Raw genomic sequence first — 17,525 nt, 5'->3', positions numbered from 1 at the left:
TTCTATTGAGAAAGTTTTTTCCTTTAATTTCCTCTTACGATACTTTTCATAATGTTAGTAAAATCTGTAGTGATATTTCCTTTTTCACTTGTTTTTTGTTTTCTTTTTTGATTAGTTTTACTAGGGGTTATCAACTTTAATTAACCCTACAAACTGGCTTTTGGCTTTGTTGCTTTTCTCTTTATCTTTGGCCTTATATTTAAAAGATGTTCCTTGTAGAAAGCATTATAAGTAAATGTAGCTTTAAAATGGAAGGTTGATGTCAAATTCAGGCACAGTCATAGTCCTTGGCTTGTGGCACTTGTAAGAGGGAAGTGGTAATGGTCTTGAATGGGGACTCAGCAGTTTGGACTTTTTTTTTTATTAGAGAGAGAGGGTTGAGGGGCAGAGGGAGAGGGAGAGAGAGAATCCCAAGCTGACTCCCTACCAAGCCTGGAGCCCAACGCATAGCTCGATGTGGGGCTTGATGTGGGGCTGGACACGGCACTCCACACAGGGCTCCACATGGGGCTCTCTCACAGGACCCTGAGATCATGACCTGAGCCGAAATCATGAGTCTGCCACTTAACCAACTGAACCACCCAGGTGCCCCCAGCAGTTTAGACTTAGCAGAACTGAGAGGAGAAGGATCTCACTCTTGGAATATTTTTATATAATAAATTACCACTCTCAAATTAATTTATTTCTAAAGTGTTTTATATTTATTATAAATAGTGTTAGGTTAAAGAAGAATAGGCTTGAATTGTGGACTGGCTGTCTTATCATTCAGCACTCTCAGAGGCAAAGCTGTGTTGTCAGTGCTATAAAGTCTCTGAATTTGTCTTAGAAAGCTTCTAACTGAACTGTTTCATATTGGAACAATAGATGAAGCAGCAGATTTTAAGTGGTAAGGAAACTCACCTTGGGCCCATTATCATTTTTCTGAATACTTGGATATGGAAATATAAAGTATACTCCCATTTTTGTCATGCAGGGAAATGAACAGCTGAATACTTGGAACTTTGATTTTAAATGTCATTATGACCTTAGAAATAACAACTGGTTTAAAAACAAACCAAAGTGTAAATAAAATGGGCAAATAATACAGTTCAGTTCCCAATGAACATTTATAAGGAAAAGTTATTTTTACTTTGCAGCATTTGGTCTTAGAGAAAAGACTTCATCATTTTATATGTGATGTGGCTTTCTGGGCTCTTGACATCTTCATAGGATTTGATTGGAATTTCTTTCTCTTGAAAATGAATGGGCATTTTCTTGCTCTCCACACTCATGAGCTTCACTTGCAAGGGACCCAGGTTTACATAATCCTATGTTGAACAGACACATGAAAGAATAGGAGAGGTTATCCAACAAGTTATCAGTCTTAATAGTTAGGTTTCCTTTATTATCGTTGGCCTTTATCTGACAGATTTCACTGTCCTCTTAATTGCCTGAATAACATGTGAATTATGTTTATATACCCAATGGGGCATGGTAGGCAAGATCTCCCAAAGAGCAGGCAGCAAGGCCGACAGGCTTGTCTTTTCGGGAGTTGGGCGGGGGTCACCAATTAGAGTGGGGAAATACATTCTCTCAAAGTCTTTAATTGGTAGAAGAAAGTGTTGGCTGTATATATGTAGCCCTCTGCTGGCCAGGATATAACCACAGCAGAGCTTCCTATATTATTCAAGAACAATGGGAAGGATTTGTAAACATCACTTTGACTATATATATTCTAATATTAAGCAAATTCTCCATGAATTTTTCACTTTTCACAGGACCATTGGCTACTGTATAGGTAAAAGTGACCATATTCTGCCAAGCTAACTATAGTTTAAGATATCAGCAAAATGGAATTAGAAATCTAATTTACATGAAATACCAGCCAACTCAATACTGGGTTGAAATAGCTCAGGCCCTACCCAGCATGCCTTCCTCTTAGAAGCCTCCTTAAGCCATAACTCTCCTCTTTTGAATTCCTTCAACATTTCAGCAAACCTTTCCTGAGTGCCCACTTTGTACCAGGCCCTGTACCAAGTGCTAAGGTGCAATGATAAGGTCACAGACCGACTGGTCAGGGAGACAGATACAGGTGCTACATTCCTCTTGTACAGTAATTAGTGATTTTCTAATCTGTCTTCTACCATGTAAACAATTTGAGGGGAGGGCCTGCCATATAGGCATCTTTGAAACTTCATTTCTTCCTGTTCTCCCCATAAATTCCCAAACATCTAACAAGTACCTGACATGTTGTGGGATTTTCAAGAAACATTTATTAGAATATAGGAAAATCACAGAATGAAAAAGGAAGGCATTGTTTTATTTCTCAAAAATGCATATAGTTGTATTTATTGTGTTTTTAAAATATGTAATTATAGAGCTACAATAAATGTAAGATAGGAGAAAAACAAATTGATGGATGTCTCCAACATATTTCAGAGTCTGCTCAAGCTGTCATGACAAAATATCATAGACCAACTGGCTTACACAGCAGACATTTAGTTCTCATAGTCTGGAGACTGGGAAATTCAAGATCAGGGTGTCAACATGGTTGAATTCTGGTAAGAGTTCTCCTTCTGGCTTGCAGATGGTTGCCTTCTTGCTGTGTCCTTACAAGACAGAGCCTCTTCTTAAAAGCCACAGTCCTATCAGATTGGGGCTCCATCGTTTTGGCCTCATTTAACCTTAATTACCTCCTAAAGACCATATCTCTAGATTGGGTGTTAGGGTTTCAACATGTGAATTTGGTGGGGGTGGGAGTGGGGATGGGGATCCAGTTCAGTCCATAGCATACACAATGCCATTTCCACCATCAAAAATCTCCATGGAAAGTAAGAAGGTCTTTCATTCACCCAAATGGTATATGATTTGGGAATTTTGTAGACAACTGTCCACTAGCCTGAGGTCATGATAACATACCAAGTGTCATGATTTCAAGACCCCCATGGGGGTGTTTGAATGCCATAGAGACTAGAACTTTAGTCTTTAAATTGTCACTTGATGTTAGCAGGACTGCGTTGTGGTTATCTAAAATGGCTTTTATTGATTTTTTCAGTTTCTTCTGTTTTCATACAGCACTCTTTCTCCTACCAGACTTTAAGTTCTAGGAGAATTTTTAAAGTTATTGGTAGTACCAAGAATGAAAATGTCAAGGGGTGGATATGGGAGTAATTGGAGTGTACCAAAAAGGTTTTGAAATTAAAAAGCTTTGATACTCCAGTTTTCACCTAATATGTTGTATGTGGCAGTTTGTACTTTCCAAAGATGGCCACACTAATAGATATCCTGTCCCACGTGCCTTTCCTACAATGTGGTGCTCCTTCCTCTTCCAGATGCAGGAGCTACATTCCCTCCCCTTGGGTGGAACTTTGTAACTACATCAACCAATAGAATATGAGGGAAGGGATGGTGTATGATTTCCAAATCTAAGTCACATAAAATATTGCAGCTTTCACCATGGTCTCTGGTATTGCTTGTTCTGGGAGAAGGCAGACACCATAACAGAAACAATAAAGGCAACCCATGGAGAAGCCCATGTGAAGAATAGAGGCTCCCAGCTTAGCCAGCATTAACTTGCCAACCATGAGTGAGCCACCTTGGAAGTTGATCCTCCTGCCCCAATCAAGCCTTCAGATGACTGTTGCCCCTGCTGACATAAGACATATGACTGCAACTGCCTGAGGGCCCAAGTGAGCACTGTCCATTGGAGCCCTTCCCAAATTCCTAACCAACAGAAGCCATGAAAGAGAATAAATGACAATTGTTATAAGCCACTAAGTTTGGAGGTAATTTGTTATATAGCATTAGATAACTTACATGGTATACTAGGAATGTAACTCTGTTAATGAATATATGTAGCAAATAGCACAAGGGTAGAAGTGAAAATTCTATCTAATGAGAGATATGAATGGTGGGCAAATTTTACTAATAAGTGCAAATAGAATTTTTCAGTATCCATGTTTTAGGTTAATTTTCTCCATTAATTAATAAAACGGCATTCTCTTAGTACTGAAAATTTTTTTCATGAATCTTACCTTGAAATCCTGCTCATCCTCATATAGTAAGTATTTCGTATCAGAGGTCCCAAAGTCTACACATGAGTCGTTTTCTTCATCTGTCTTCAGTTGCTTGGCATATCCAATACCATGCTCGTGACTGAGATATAAAGCACTGCTCTCCACTGATGAGCTTGTGATGTCTCTACCTTTTACTTCTGCAGGTTGCAATGTTGGGATGAATACAAAGAAACTGGTTATTTGGGGACATAAAAATGAAAATACACACTTTGTGACACTTTTAATTTGAAAGAGCTTTGAGAAATATAGGATCTATGTATTAAGGTGAGAGTGAGTCCCATGTTTAGAATCTCTATCTAAGTTGTATTCCCTTCTGTTAACAGATAGCTTTTGGTAATCATATGGTAACTTATGTGCATGTTGGTATTTTGGTTGGTTGACTGAACTGGAACCAAAAACACACCAGTGTAGACAGCACCCCATCCCTCCCCACCAGTATTTATGTAGTTCACTGTGAAACATGGTGACTTTAATTTGAAAATAGGACTACAGAAAGCTGCAAGAAGAGAAATATGGAGAAGCTGGCCTGTATTCATTCCCTGAATAGCTCTTGGGTATGAGGTACCTGTCTATAATAGATGCTCAATAAGTATTAAATTTTTTTAAAAAACCCTATCACCATTACAATAAAATAATACCTTCGTATATTTCTGGCAACTCCAAAGGCACTTCAGGTGGCACCTTCAGTCCAGCAGCTTGAGTAAGATATAGTTGCCTAAAAACAACAAATGAGAAAAGCAGTCTGTCAGTCCACAAATATTATACCCTCTGCTCACTGGTGTCTATCTCTCTGGTAGGTGTTGGAGACACATAGATGAAAAATGAGACATAGTTTCTACCTTTGAGGAGCATGAGGCCCAGTGGGGTGGCAGACAGGCTTACAGTATTTTAGGGTAATGGTCTCTACCCTGATGGTGAGTGGGGGAGTGTGAGAAATGCTAGGGGACAAAGAGAAGAAGCACCTGATTGAGCTTTAGGAGGTCAGGGAAGGTTTCCAGGAGGAGATGGTACCTGAGCTGAATCTTGAAGAACCAGGGGCTCTTTGGCAGGGAAAGGCTTGGGGTGAGAAAGGGCAGTGAGTGATAAGAGAATAATACACCAGGAATGAAAGTGAGCACGACACCTGGTAGGGTGCTGTTGTGGTAATCCAGGGGAGGAACAGGTGTGGCCTGAATGGATGGTTTTAAAAAGAAGAGAAAAAGAGAAAGACGGTGAGCAGCAGGAATCCCAGATGACATGGAGGTTCCAGCTGTTGCTGAGGGGCAGGTTTCAGTCACAGGCCTGGTTACGTGGGTGTCTGCCAACACAGCTCTCAGTGCATGCATGTAAGCCTGTGCTCTGCTTTTCAGCACCCATGGAACTTTCAGCCAGAATATACGATGTCTTGGAAGCTCCCTATAGCTTTTCCATGAAGTTTGCCTGAAGACAGCATGAATCGGACTCTTGCAGATATTCAAACCACCCCCCATGCTTAGCAGCTCAGCAATCAGAGTGAAGCCCCTGGATTACAGGTTGTCATTTATTTAAAGAACATGAGTAAAATATTATTCAAAATGCTTAAGTCTCCAGCAAATCATATAACTGCACACAATATTTATGTTTGTAAAAGCTTCTTAAGTTTCAACTCAGTGAAGGTCACTTTCACATGTAGCTCTGGTCTGCAGGTAGACATGTCTGAGGTCTTAGAATTCTCTTCTTTCCTGGTTTTTCCATTTTGAATTATTATGATCGTACTAAATGTCATACACTTCATAAATCTGGATTCTCTTTTAACCATTAATTTATTGTCACTTTTGTACCACCATAGGGCAACAACACTTGATGATATGGAAAATACTTAAAGAATATTATTTTATGAAGTTAGTGTTAGATTTGTAGGTGTTGGTCCGTGTAACCTCCGTTCTGTGGTGCCGGGGTCCCTGGGCAGTCCCCTGTGGACATTCACCTCATGTCCTGTGTCTAACAGGTACTATGATGTTCTATGTGAGTTGTGAAGGGAGAAGTCTGGGGAGCATTGAATGGGAAAGGTAGTAACTCTATTAGCTAAAATACCCCATTCTTCAGCCAAATAGGAAAACAGCTTTTTTATGTCCTTTGGCCACAGTTTGTATCTATTCTCACCCCTTTCTAGTATTTTATGAGACTGAGTTCTCAACAGAAATGTGAAAAGGGAAGTTGCCATAAAATATGCAATATGTACTATATTTCTTTGACTTGAAAATGGCTTATAGTCAAAGCTCCTGAATACACCCAAAGTTATCCTTCTGGAGAAGTAGTTAACAGATAATTGAGGGTTTACACATTTCTGTTGCTTTATGCAGATCTTTCTAAAATTTCCTAAATACTTGCCTCAAGGAATTTATAATCTAGCAAGGAAGGAGACATTAAATAAGTAATCATGAGTGTGATAAATGCTGGTCATGAAAGAAAAGATTAGGGTGTTGTGGAAGCATATACAGGGGTTCCTAACCCGGTTCTCATGAACATTGCCCATGCTTTCTTTTTGCTTGATCAGCTTTTGAACTCATCTCTCCCAACTCGGAAGCAAGACTAAACACTCAGGTGTCTCACTAAAGAAAAACCAACCCACAAGGCACTGATGAATACAGTATTACTGAAGATTTTTTGGGGGGGGCTAGGGGTTAAACATGAAACAACTTCACGAAAACCTCCATTAAAATTTTCTCATCTCCTTGCCGGTCACTGCCAAGTTCTCTCTGGCCAGTGAAAGGATTCCCCTTTGTTTTTTTTCTAAATTTTTTTAAAGATTTTATTTATTTATTTGACAGAGAGAGACAGTGAGAGACTGAACACAAGCAGGGGCAGGGGGTGGGAATGGGAGAAGGAGAAGCAGGCTTCCTGCTGAGCAAGGAGCCCGGTGCAGGGCTTGATTCCAGGACCCTGGGATCATGACCTGAGCCAAAGGCAGACGCTTAACGACTGAGCCACCCAGGCACCCTAGAGGATTCCCCTTTGTATAACTAGTCATTCCCATCCGTGGCAGCACCAAACCAGATACCACGGACTGAGCCCACCAAAGCGGCAAGTGGGGTTGGCAGTTGGGAGGGTAGCTCCTTCCTAAGGTTGGGCCTGTTCAGAAACGAAGGAAGGACGACAGTGGAGGCAAGTAGAGCCGCGGTTGTGAGCCCCGTGCCAGCAGTGGCCGCAGAGATCAGACCTGTGGGTTAAGAGGCAGCGGCAGCAGCTGGAGCACAGGAGCCTGGAGCCGCAGACTGGTCAGAGAGGAGAGGGCTGGCAAGAGCGCGTCGCCTACTGGGGGGACAGTGAGGCCCGCAGCCCCTAGGACTCCTCGAGGGCATCAGCTCAAGAGACTGGGAATTCAGGAGTCCAGTCAACAGTCGATTCCTTCAGCCCAACTGCCTGCCGCCTCTGCACTGTCTGCCTTTCCAGGGCAGCATGGGGACATGGTGCAGGGGAGCTGGTGGCCCCTTGTCTGTCCTGCCCCACAGGGCTTTCAGCCTGTAATGCAACTGCACTCTCTCCCTTTCTCCATCCTTGTATCTCTTGGCCCAGCAAACGGAACCCCACAACTTACCTGTAGCTACCCTTCTTGGAACACATCGGGAAGTTTGTAAACAAAAGATACTCTATTATGTCACAAACAGTATTTTTCCATGCCACACAGGTGACAGGAACTACTCGGGTAGGAACTTTTTGTGGCCCTTTCACCGCATTGAATTTCTCTGCTTTAACTCCTAGACCGAGACATTAGTCTCCCATCTTCCACCTGTACACCCTGCATTAATTAGTGTGATCCGTTTCACTTCTCTTCCTAAACATGCTACTATTCGGATTAGTTCTTGTTTCTGATGACTTGCCCAAATAATCATCACCACTCTGAATTTTAATTCCATATTCCAGGGCCCTAGTTTTCCTCCAGACTGGTGTGTTAAGAATTCTTTTGTCAGGTCAGAAAAAGAGAGAACCTAAAATACACATTTGGTTTCTCTTGTGCGGGAATAAATGTGACTTGCAATGCCAGGCTATTTTCTCTGCCTGGTAGTTTGACTCTTCCACTAACTATCAAAGGAAACAATGTTACAGTCCACAAGGTAACCAGAAGACCAGAAGACTTCCAGGAAGCTACCACAAAGCTGATCACTTCCTCCTTTGGGCTAACTCCACACCTCATCCATCTTTTGCTGCACTGGTATGCTTTTATTTTTATGCCCATTTTCCCTGCTGACCTGGAGGTTTTTGAAGGTCAGCAGTTGTGATGTTCCCGTTAAGTGTTTGTTATTAAGACTACAGTGCATTGTTAAAAAAAGCAAGTCAAAGTTTGCACTGTACCAACAGTTGACATTCACCATGGCCGTTTTGTGAGTCCCTTCCTTTGCAACTATTGCCATCCAGCTAGAACATTAAAAAATTAAATCATCTTTTAAAAATAACAACTTTTTACAGATACAAATGTTTACAAACTACTTTCTAGATATGCTAATGACTTTCACCTGGGTATTTTGAGATCCACAAGTCTACAGTTGAATAGTTGATCAATAAGCACCAAATTTTCTTCTTCCAGTTCATGAATAGTATTTTCCAATTTTTCAACTTCCTTCCTGTGATTTGCAATCTGTTCTCAGAAGAGAATGGAGGGATGTTGGTACTTGTTGACTTAGTTCTACCTAGTCTTCTGTAAGAAATTCAACTCCTAAAAGTCCATTTGCCTGAGGGGAAGATCTATCCTGTTATTTATTAGTGGGTTTGCTTTGTCCTTCATCTCTAAGAAGGAATGGGTGGGTCTCTTTTCCAGATTGTTTGCAGAACTTGTTTGCATGGTTAGGCAGTTATTAGTGAATGGCAGCAATTGTCCTCTTCTACCCTTCAGAAACATCCCTGGACCTCTCTATGTGCTGGAGGTAGAGATAAACACGAAAATAAGACTAATTAACTTATCATTGTGGTTAAATGGGGAAGATGGTGATAAAAACAAAAAGCAGTATGCTCAAACCGTAATGGAAGATGCTCAGGTACTGTGGGAGGTTCACTGTAGGTCTGGGGTAGAGGGTAAGGGAGAATTAATAGAAGAGATGACATCTAATCTGGATTTTGAAGACCAAGTTGGGATTCTCCAGGCAACAAAAGAGGGTGTACTCTAGGCAGAAGGAACCACATGTTAGGCACAATTATTTTGGTGTGGCTAGATACGAAGTGGAAGTGGGGAGAAGTAGGAGAGAAACTGGACAATTAGGGAAATAATGCCAAAGAGTCTGGTTTTTATTTTGCAGATGATGGAAAGTCATGGATAGACATAGTAGGTTTGATGTTTACTAAAGAAATATGGCTAACTTAATTAAAAATGAACAAAATTTGCTGCTTCTCTTGATGGAATTCCCATCAGTCTTTAAGAAGTGTATTCTGGAAACTTTATCTAAAGAAAGCTTGGATAGTGAGAAAGATATATAGGATGTTACTAGACAGAACTCCCGTCTCACCTCTCTGCCCGCCTCGTATACGTATACATACACATACACATACACATACACATATACGTATACACATACATATACATATACAGGTGCTGCATTGAGAGGTGCTCATGGACAGAGGTCAGGACGACAGAAGAATTAGAAGCAAGAGTATAGAAGAGGGCACCTGAGTGGCTCAGTCGATTAAGCATCTGACTCTCGATTTCAGCTCAGGTCATAATCCCGGGGTTGTGAGATCAAGCCCCATGTCTGCTCTGGGCTCAGCGAGGAGTCTGCTTGAGATTCTCTCTCTCCCTCTCCCTCTGCCCCTCCCCCCAAGCATACTCTCTCTTTCTGTCTCTAAAATAAATAAATAAATAAATTACAAAAAGAGTATAAAAAAGAAAGCGATAGGCTGATGGGAGTAATAAAGATAAACTGGAAAAAGTAAGTACCTCAAGGGAATATGATGAAACAAAAAAGGTTCAGGGGTTTAGATTCAGTATCTCTTGTTAGGCGTTGCCAAGAGTATAGCTGAGATGAGTACTTAGATAACTAACATTTTTGATTTGTACTTGAAATTTATTTATTGTATTTTGGAATCTGCAAACATTCTGTGTATTACCACATGCATATCTCTATCACATAAGTCATGTATTAAGTGCTTGAATTCCTACTATGGGTAAGATTCTATGTGAGACATAGAAAGATACAAAAGTGAATAAGGCATGGAAAATTTCCCTCAAAGAGGTTTACAATCCAGTGAACAAATACACAAATAACTGTAACATAAAATAATATTAGTGCCATAGAAAAGGCTCAAATATTGCTGGTGGCTTGGAGTTTGAAAGAAAAGCATATATTATTTACCTGCCTTAAACTATTTAGCAAACCATTTAAGTCCATGATACTAAATTAGAAAGCAAGGGGTTGGTGCTTTAGCATCTGGTGTGTTGGGAGATGATCAGCTTGATTACAGGCTTGAATGCCTTAAGGAAAAGTTAATAATTTTCAAATGTCAAAGGATGAGAAAGAAATTATATTTAGAGGTTTTAAACAGAAGGAATTGATAGAAAATTTGGAAATGTTTGACCCAAGGGCTTGGCATGCTTGGGAGTCAGTATGCAGCACACACAGTTCTTGGTCTCCTTCCAAAGCTGGGAATGAAGAGGGCCCTTTTGGGGAGTTAAGTCCAGTCTTTCAAGCTAAGGATATCTTGTGGCATCACTTACCCCTTTGGACTACTAACTAAGGTTCTCAACAATTACTATCTCCTTTCTAGACTTCTGAAATATTAGGGAAATGAAAACTAGTTTTTTATAGCCATATAAATACCTTTAAATTTCTAGGGCAAGAAAGTAAAAAGGAGGAAGTAGAAGACTGCTTTTCTCTCCCTATCCTTGCTTCTCCCCAGATACCCAAGAAACGTACTTTAGAAATTGAGAAAGATAATTTAGTTTAAACTATTATAAATCAGAGACCTAGGATCCTGAATTAAATGTGTGCTCTTGAAAATTTCCCCTGTAAGATCCAAGTTAGCTTCATGCCTCCTCACACTTGAAACTCTTGATTGCTAACCTCTTTGAATCCCTTTGTCTAGTTTTACTGGCTTTCTATTTGTTGAGTGAGTCTAAGTCATTTGGAAATTTCAGTTTTCTTCATTTTCTTAATAAGCATGCTAAATAAAACCAGATAATGGAAGTCATGCATGGGACGTTTCATATCCTTCCCACAGGTCTAAGTTTTTGCTTATTGTTGAAAGATAGTTAAATGGAGAAATACTTTCAGGAGGTCCATTATTGAATATCCCTTTTTAATCATTCTAAACCTTCCTCAAAGAAATTAATTGACATACATTATTCCATTTCCAGGCAATTTTCAATTCTTGTGATAATACTTATAATCAGAGATGGTTTTAATTAATTTTGTGAGTAAATGTAATAATGCTAAAATAAATACTTATTGAAATAAGGAGAAATTAAATCTATTAAATTTCCTTAAAATGATTTGTTCTTTATTACTAAGCTCTTTTGCTCATGATTTAATTAAACGACACTTTTTTCTTGTCTTTTATTTCTACTGAATCATGAGAAGTAAAAAATAAAATGAAACAGAATGTAATTTGTGGCTTTAGTAGGAAGGATCAAGACACCAAAAAAGCCTTTCTTATCAGTCAGATATAAATTTTTACAGTTATTTTCTCTGAACCTAATATCTATGACATCTTATAAGATTTAAGATTTGAATTGTTAAATTATTATAATTAGGATTATGCTGTTATATTCAATAAAAGTACTAAAACTAAACTCCTCGCTAATATTCTTTAACTGTTAAGCTCACCTTGAGGTTTTTTTTTAAAGATTTTATTTATTTATTTGAGAGAGGGAGAGAGGTGCATGCACATGAGCAGGGGGAGGGGCTGAGGGAGAGGGAGAAGCAGACTCCCTGCTCCAACACACAGGGCTCCATCCCAGGACCCTGAGCTGAAGACAGACACTTAGCCAACTAAGCCACCCAGGTGCCCGCTCACCTTGAGTTTTTTAAATCAATATTCATTTTTTTAAAAAGTGGGGATTCATCTTGATTTATTTTGGAAGTAGTTTGGATTCCTATTTACCATGACTTATAAGGGCAGCTTAAAGATAATTGTCGATATCATAGAAAGCACATTAATTTTTAAATTCTTTGTTTCCTAGACTCACCAACTCTATTCAGCCAAATAGGGGGCAAGGAAAAGAGAAGAGAAGGTGACAGTGACATTTTTACTTCAGGTATCTGAGCAGATGGTGAAAAAGGAGATGCAAGAAGTGAAGATTTAAGGAGAAATTTAATGAATTCTGCTTTAGGGATGTTGAGTGCCTTTGGGACATCCATGTGGAAATATTTGGCAGGCAAATAAAAATATAGATCTAGAGCTATGGACACACATGTTAGTGCTGAACATGTACATTTGAGAATCATGTACATGTATATAACTTACTAACAAGCTGTGTGTATTTGAAGTGAATTCTTTCAAAAGATAGTGAGTTTTCGCTGGGCAGAGCAAGATGGCGGAGGAGTAGGAGACCTGGATATCGTCTGGTCTCAGGAATTCAGCTGAATAGGGATCAAACCATTCTGAACACCTACGAACTCAACAGGAGATCAAAGATAAGAAGAGTAACAACACTCTGAACAGAAAAGCGACTACTTTCTGGAAAGTAGGACGTGCGGAGAAGTGAATCCGAGGCGATATTCGGGAGGATAGACAGCGGGGGAGGGGGCCTCCGTCGGCCACTTCTGGCAAGTGATAGAGCCGCTGAGCACAAAATCAGAACTTTTGGAAGCCGGCTCCGTGGAGGGACGTCGCTCCAGTGGCTAAGTGGGGGGTGGAACCCTCGCGGGACAGTGTGGTCTCAGGACCCTCGGGGTCACAGAAAGACCCGGGGTGCCTGAGTGCGGCAGAGTTCCCAGGTATCAGAGCGGGGAAGCCGGCTGTAAAGACAGAGCCGAGGCGTGGGCTCTCAGCTCGGGGTGGCCATAAACTGTGATCCGCGACCCAGTCAGGCCACTGCCCCTCCAGCAGGGACCCAACAAGCAGCAGAGCCGGGGAGACTCCCCTTCCTCCCCTGGGAGGAGCGGCGCGGGAGCGCACTGCAGGGATCTGCTGGGTTTGGAGACTCCACACAGGGTCGGGTGCCAGAGATAGAAACGCTCGATCACAGGCCGGGTGAGCACGGAGTGCGGCCGGAGACCGGGGAGACGGGAGTAACTGCTTTTCTCTGGGGACGCACTGAGGAGCGGGGCCCCGAGTTCTCAGCTCCTCCGGGAGGAGATTGGGAGGCCACCATTTTCACTCTGGTCCTCCAAAGCTGTACTGAGAGCTTGCAGGGAAAAAAAGCTCCTGAGAGCAAGCCCGAGCAGCTTGCTTAGCCAGGACACACAAGGGCGGGGCAATTCAGCCTCTGGCAAAGACATTTGGGAACCACGGCAACAGGCCCCTCCCCCAGAAGATCAGCACGAATAGCCAGCAAGCCAAGACCAAGTTTACCGACCAAGAAGAACGGGAGAACTCCAGCGCTAGAGAAATACTGCACATAGAATTCATGGCTTTTTTACCATAATTCATTAGTTTTTCAAAGTTAATTTTTTTAACTTTTTTTTTTAATTTTTCTTTCTCCCTTTTTCAAACAACATCTTATCAATCCCTTTTTTAAAAAAAACTTTTTATTTTTCATTTTTAGAGTCATATTTTTATCCCTTTATAGTAGTAGTTACCCTTATTTTTGGCATATATATATAAGTTGTTCTCTCTTTAAAATTTTGAGATACAATTTCTTCTAACAGATCAAAATATACCCTAAATCACTAGTGTATGGCTTTGTTCTAGACTCCTGCCTGATCACATTCTCTCCCTTTTTTTTCCTTTTTTTCTTTTTTCTTTTTCTTTTTAAATCTTCTTCTTTCTTTTTAAAAACAACTTCTTATCTTATCAATTCCTTCTATAAAATCTTTTATAATTTTCATCTTTACAGTCATCTGCCATCCCTTCATTGTATCAACCCTTATTTTGTACATATATAAGTCTTTCTTTCTTTAAAATTTTAGCAGGCACTTTCTTCTAACAGACCAAAATATGCCCAAAAGCTAGTGTGTGGCACTGATCTATGCACTAGCCTGAACATATTTGATCATATTCTGTTTTTGTTTTGTTCTGTTTTTGTTTGTTTTTATCTTTTTCTTTTTCCTTTTTTTTTTTTCCTCTTCTTTCTTTCCCTTTCTTGTCCCCTGGTTTCAGGTCTTTTCTGATTTGTATAGAGTATATTTGCTGGGGACGTTGTTAACCTGTTAGCATTCTGTTCTCTCATTCATCTGTTCTCCTCTGGACAAAATGACAAGACGAAAAAAATCACCTCAGCAAAAAGAACAAGAGGTAGTACCATCTGCCAGGGACCTAGAGTTCAGAATCATGACTTTAAAGATACTAGCTGGGCTTGAAAAAAGTGTGGAAGTTATTAGAGAAACCCTTTCTGGAGAAATAAAAGAACTAAAATCTAACCAAGTCGAAATCAAAAAGGCTATTAATGAGGTGCAATAAAAAATGGGGGCACTAACTGCTAGGATAAATGAGGCAGAAGAAAGAATCAGCGATATAGAAGACCAGATGATGGAAAATAAAGAGGCTGAGAAAAAGAGAGATAAACAACTACAGGATCACGAGGGCAGAATTCTAGAGATAAGCAATACGATAAGACAAAACATTAGAATAATTGGGATCCCAGAAGAGGAAGAAAGAGAGAGAGGGGCAGAAGGTATATTGGAGCAAATAATAGCAGAGAACTTCCCTAATGTGGGGAAGGAAACAGGCATCAAAATCCAGGAGGCACAGAGAACCCCTCTCAAAATCAATAAAAATAGGTCAACACCCCGACATCTAATAGTAAAACTTACGAGTCTCAGAGACAAAGAGAAAATCCTGAAAACAGCTTGGGAGAAGAGATCTGTAGCCTACAATGGTAGAAACATTAGATTGGCAACAGACCTATCCACAGAGACCTGGCAGGCCAGAAAGGACTGGCATGATATCTTCAGAGCACTAAATGAGAAAAATATGCAGCCAAGAATACTATATCCAGCTAGGCTGTCATTGAAAATAGAAGGAGAGATAAAAAGCTTCCAGGACAAACAAAAACTAAAGGAATTTGCAAACACAAAACCTGCCCTACAAGAAATATTGAAAGAGGTCCTCTAAGCAAAGAGAGAGCCTAAAAGCAGCGTAGATCAGAAAGGAGCACAGACAATATACAGTAACAGTCACTTTATAGGGAATACAGTGGCACTAAATTCATACCTTTCAATAGTTACCCTGAATGTAAATGGGCTCAATGCCCCAATCAAAAGACACAGGCTATCAGATTGGATTAAAAAACAAGACCCATCAATATGCTGTCTGCAAGAGACTCATTTTAGACCCAAAGACACCCCCAGATTGAAAGTGAGGGGGTGGAAAACCATTTACCATGCTAATGGACACCAAAAAAAGCTGGTGTGGCAATCCTTATATCAGACAAATTAGATTTTAAAACAAAGACTGTAATAAGAGATGAAGAAGGACACTATATCCTACTTAAAGGGTCTATCCAACAAGAAGATCTAACAATTGTAAATATCTATGCCCCTAACGTGGGAGCAGCCAGTTATATAAGGCAATTAATAACAAAAGCAAAGAAACACATTGACAACAATACAATAATAGTGGGGGACTTTAACACCCCCCTGACTGAAATGGACAGATCCTCTAAGCAAAAGATCAACAAGGAAATAAAGACTTTAAATGAAACACTAGACCAAATGGACTTCACAGACATATTCAGAACATTCCATCCCAAAGCAACGGAATACATATTCTTCTCTAGTGCCCATGGAACATTCTCCAGAATTGATCACATCCTGGGTCACAATCAGGTCTCAACCGGTACCAAAAGATTGGGATTATTCCCTGCATCTTTTCAGACCACAATGCTTTGAAACTAGAACTCAATCACAAGAGGAAAGTCGAAAAGAACTCAAATACATGGAGGCTAAAGAGCATCCTACTAAAGAATGAATGGGTCAACCAGGAAATTAAAGAAGAATTAAAAAAATTCATGGAAACCAATGAAAATGAAAACACAACTCTTCAAGATCTTTGGGATACAGCAAAGGCAGTTCTGAGAGGAAAGTATATAGCAATACAAGCCTTTCTCAAGAAACAAGAAAGGTCTCAAATACACAACCTAACCCTACACCTAAAGGAGCTAGAGAAAGAACAGCAAAGAAAGCCTAAACCCAGCAGGAGAAGAGAAATAAGATCAGAGCAGAAATCAATGAAATAGAAACCAAAGAACAGTAGAACAGATCAACGAAACTAGGAGCTGGTTCTTTGAAAGAATTAACAAGATTGATAAACCCCTGGCCAGACTTATCCAAAAGAAAAGAGAAATGACCCAAATCAACAAAATCATGAATGAAAGAGGAGAGATCACAACCAACACCAAAGAAATACAAACAATTATAAGAACATATTATGAGCAACTCTGTGCCAGCAAATTAGATAACCTGGAAGAAATGGGTGCATTCCTAGAGATGTATCAACTACCAAAATTGAAGCAGGAAGAAATAGAAAACCTGAATAGACCTATAGCCACTAAGGAATTTGAAGCAGTCATCAAAAATCTCCCAACAAACAAAAGCCCAGGGCCAGATGGCTTCCCCGGGGAATTCTATCAGACATTTAAAGAAGAATTAATACCTATCCTCCTGAAACTGTTTCAAAAAATAGAAATGGAAGGAAAACTTCCAAACTCATTTTATGAGGCCACCATTACCTTGATCCCAAAACCAGACAAAGACCCCATCAAAAAGGAGAATTACAGACCAATATCCTTGATGAACATGGATGCAAAAATTCTCACCAAAATACTAGCCAGTAGGATCCAACAGTACATTAAAAGGATTATTCACCATGACCAAGTGGGATTTATCCCTGGGCTGCAAGGCTGGTTCAACATCTGCAAATCAATCAACATGATACAATACATTAACAAAAGAAAGAACAAGAATCATATGATCCTCTCAATAGATGCAGAAAAAGCATTTGACAAAGTAAAGCATCCTTTCTTGATCAAAACTCTTCAGAGTATAGGGATAGAGGGTACATACGTCAATATCATAAAAGCCATCTATGAAAAACCTACAGTGAATATCATTCTCAATGGGGAAAAGCTAAGAGCTTTTCCTCTAAGGTCAGGAACGTGGCAGGGATGTCCACTCTCACCACTGCTATTCAACATAGTATTAGAAGTCCTAGCCACAGCAATCAGACAACAAAAAGAAATCAAAGGCATCCAAATTGGCAAAGAGGAAGTCAAACTCTCACTCTTTGCAGATATGATACTGTATGTGAAAAACCCAAAAGACTCCACTCCAAAACTGCTAGAACTCATACAGGAATTCAGTGAAGTAGCAGTATATAAAATCAATGCACAGAAATCAGTGTCATTCCTATACACCAACAACAAGA

The 17,525-nt window shown here is 40.1% G+C and overlaps 1 protein-coding gene and 1 long non-coding RNA gene across 3 annotated transcripts in view; one reads left to right on the top strand and one right to left on the bottom strand.

Moving 5' to 3' along the window:
• The window catches only part of LOC141370473 (uncharacterized), a 28,470-nt gene extending 14,467 nt beyond the window's left edge, over positions 1 to 14,003 (top strand). Inside the window, exons 4-6 of the long non-coding RNA XR_012374526.1 lie at positions 4,199 to 4,319; positions 5,405 to 5,566; positions 12,181 to 14,003. This is a non-coding gene — a long non-coding RNA (uncharacterized lncRNA). The remainder of the gene's footprint in view (positions 1 to 4,198; positions 4,320 to 5,404; positions 5,567 to 12,180) is intronic.
• CCDC83 (coiled-coil domain containing 83) overlaps positions 1,088 to 17,525 on the bottom strand; it is a 59,436-nt gene continuing 42,998 nt past the window's right edge. For both annotated transcript variants that reach the window (XM_073879829.1, XM_025848632.2), the window contains 4 exons: positions 8,528 to 8,649; positions 4,694 to 4,770; positions 4,014 to 4,192; positions 1,088 to 1,307 (listed from right to left, as the gene is read on the bottom strand). In XM_073879829.1, coding sequence (XP_073735930.1) covers positions 1,146 to 1,307; positions 4,014 to 4,192; positions 4,694 to 4,770; positions 8,528 to 8,649 — 540 coding nt within the window. In that variant the 3' untranslated portion in view covers positions 1,088 to 1,145. The remainder of the gene's footprint in view (positions 1,308 to 4,013; positions 4,193 to 4,693; positions 4,771 to 8,527; positions 8,650 to 17,525) is intronic.

This window comes from Callorhinus ursinus, unplaced genomic scaffold, assembly GCF_003265705.2.
Source record: "Callorhinus ursinus isolate GAN/ISIS: 27379988/994484 unplaced genomic scaffold, GSC_fseal_2.0 scaffold35, whole genome shotgun sequence".
Taxonomy (NCBI): domain Eukaryota; kingdom Metazoa; phylum Chordata; class Mammalia; order Carnivora; family Otariidae; genus Callorhinus; species Callorhinus ursinus.
This window is presented reverse-complemented; position numbering and strand designations above follow the sequence as displayed.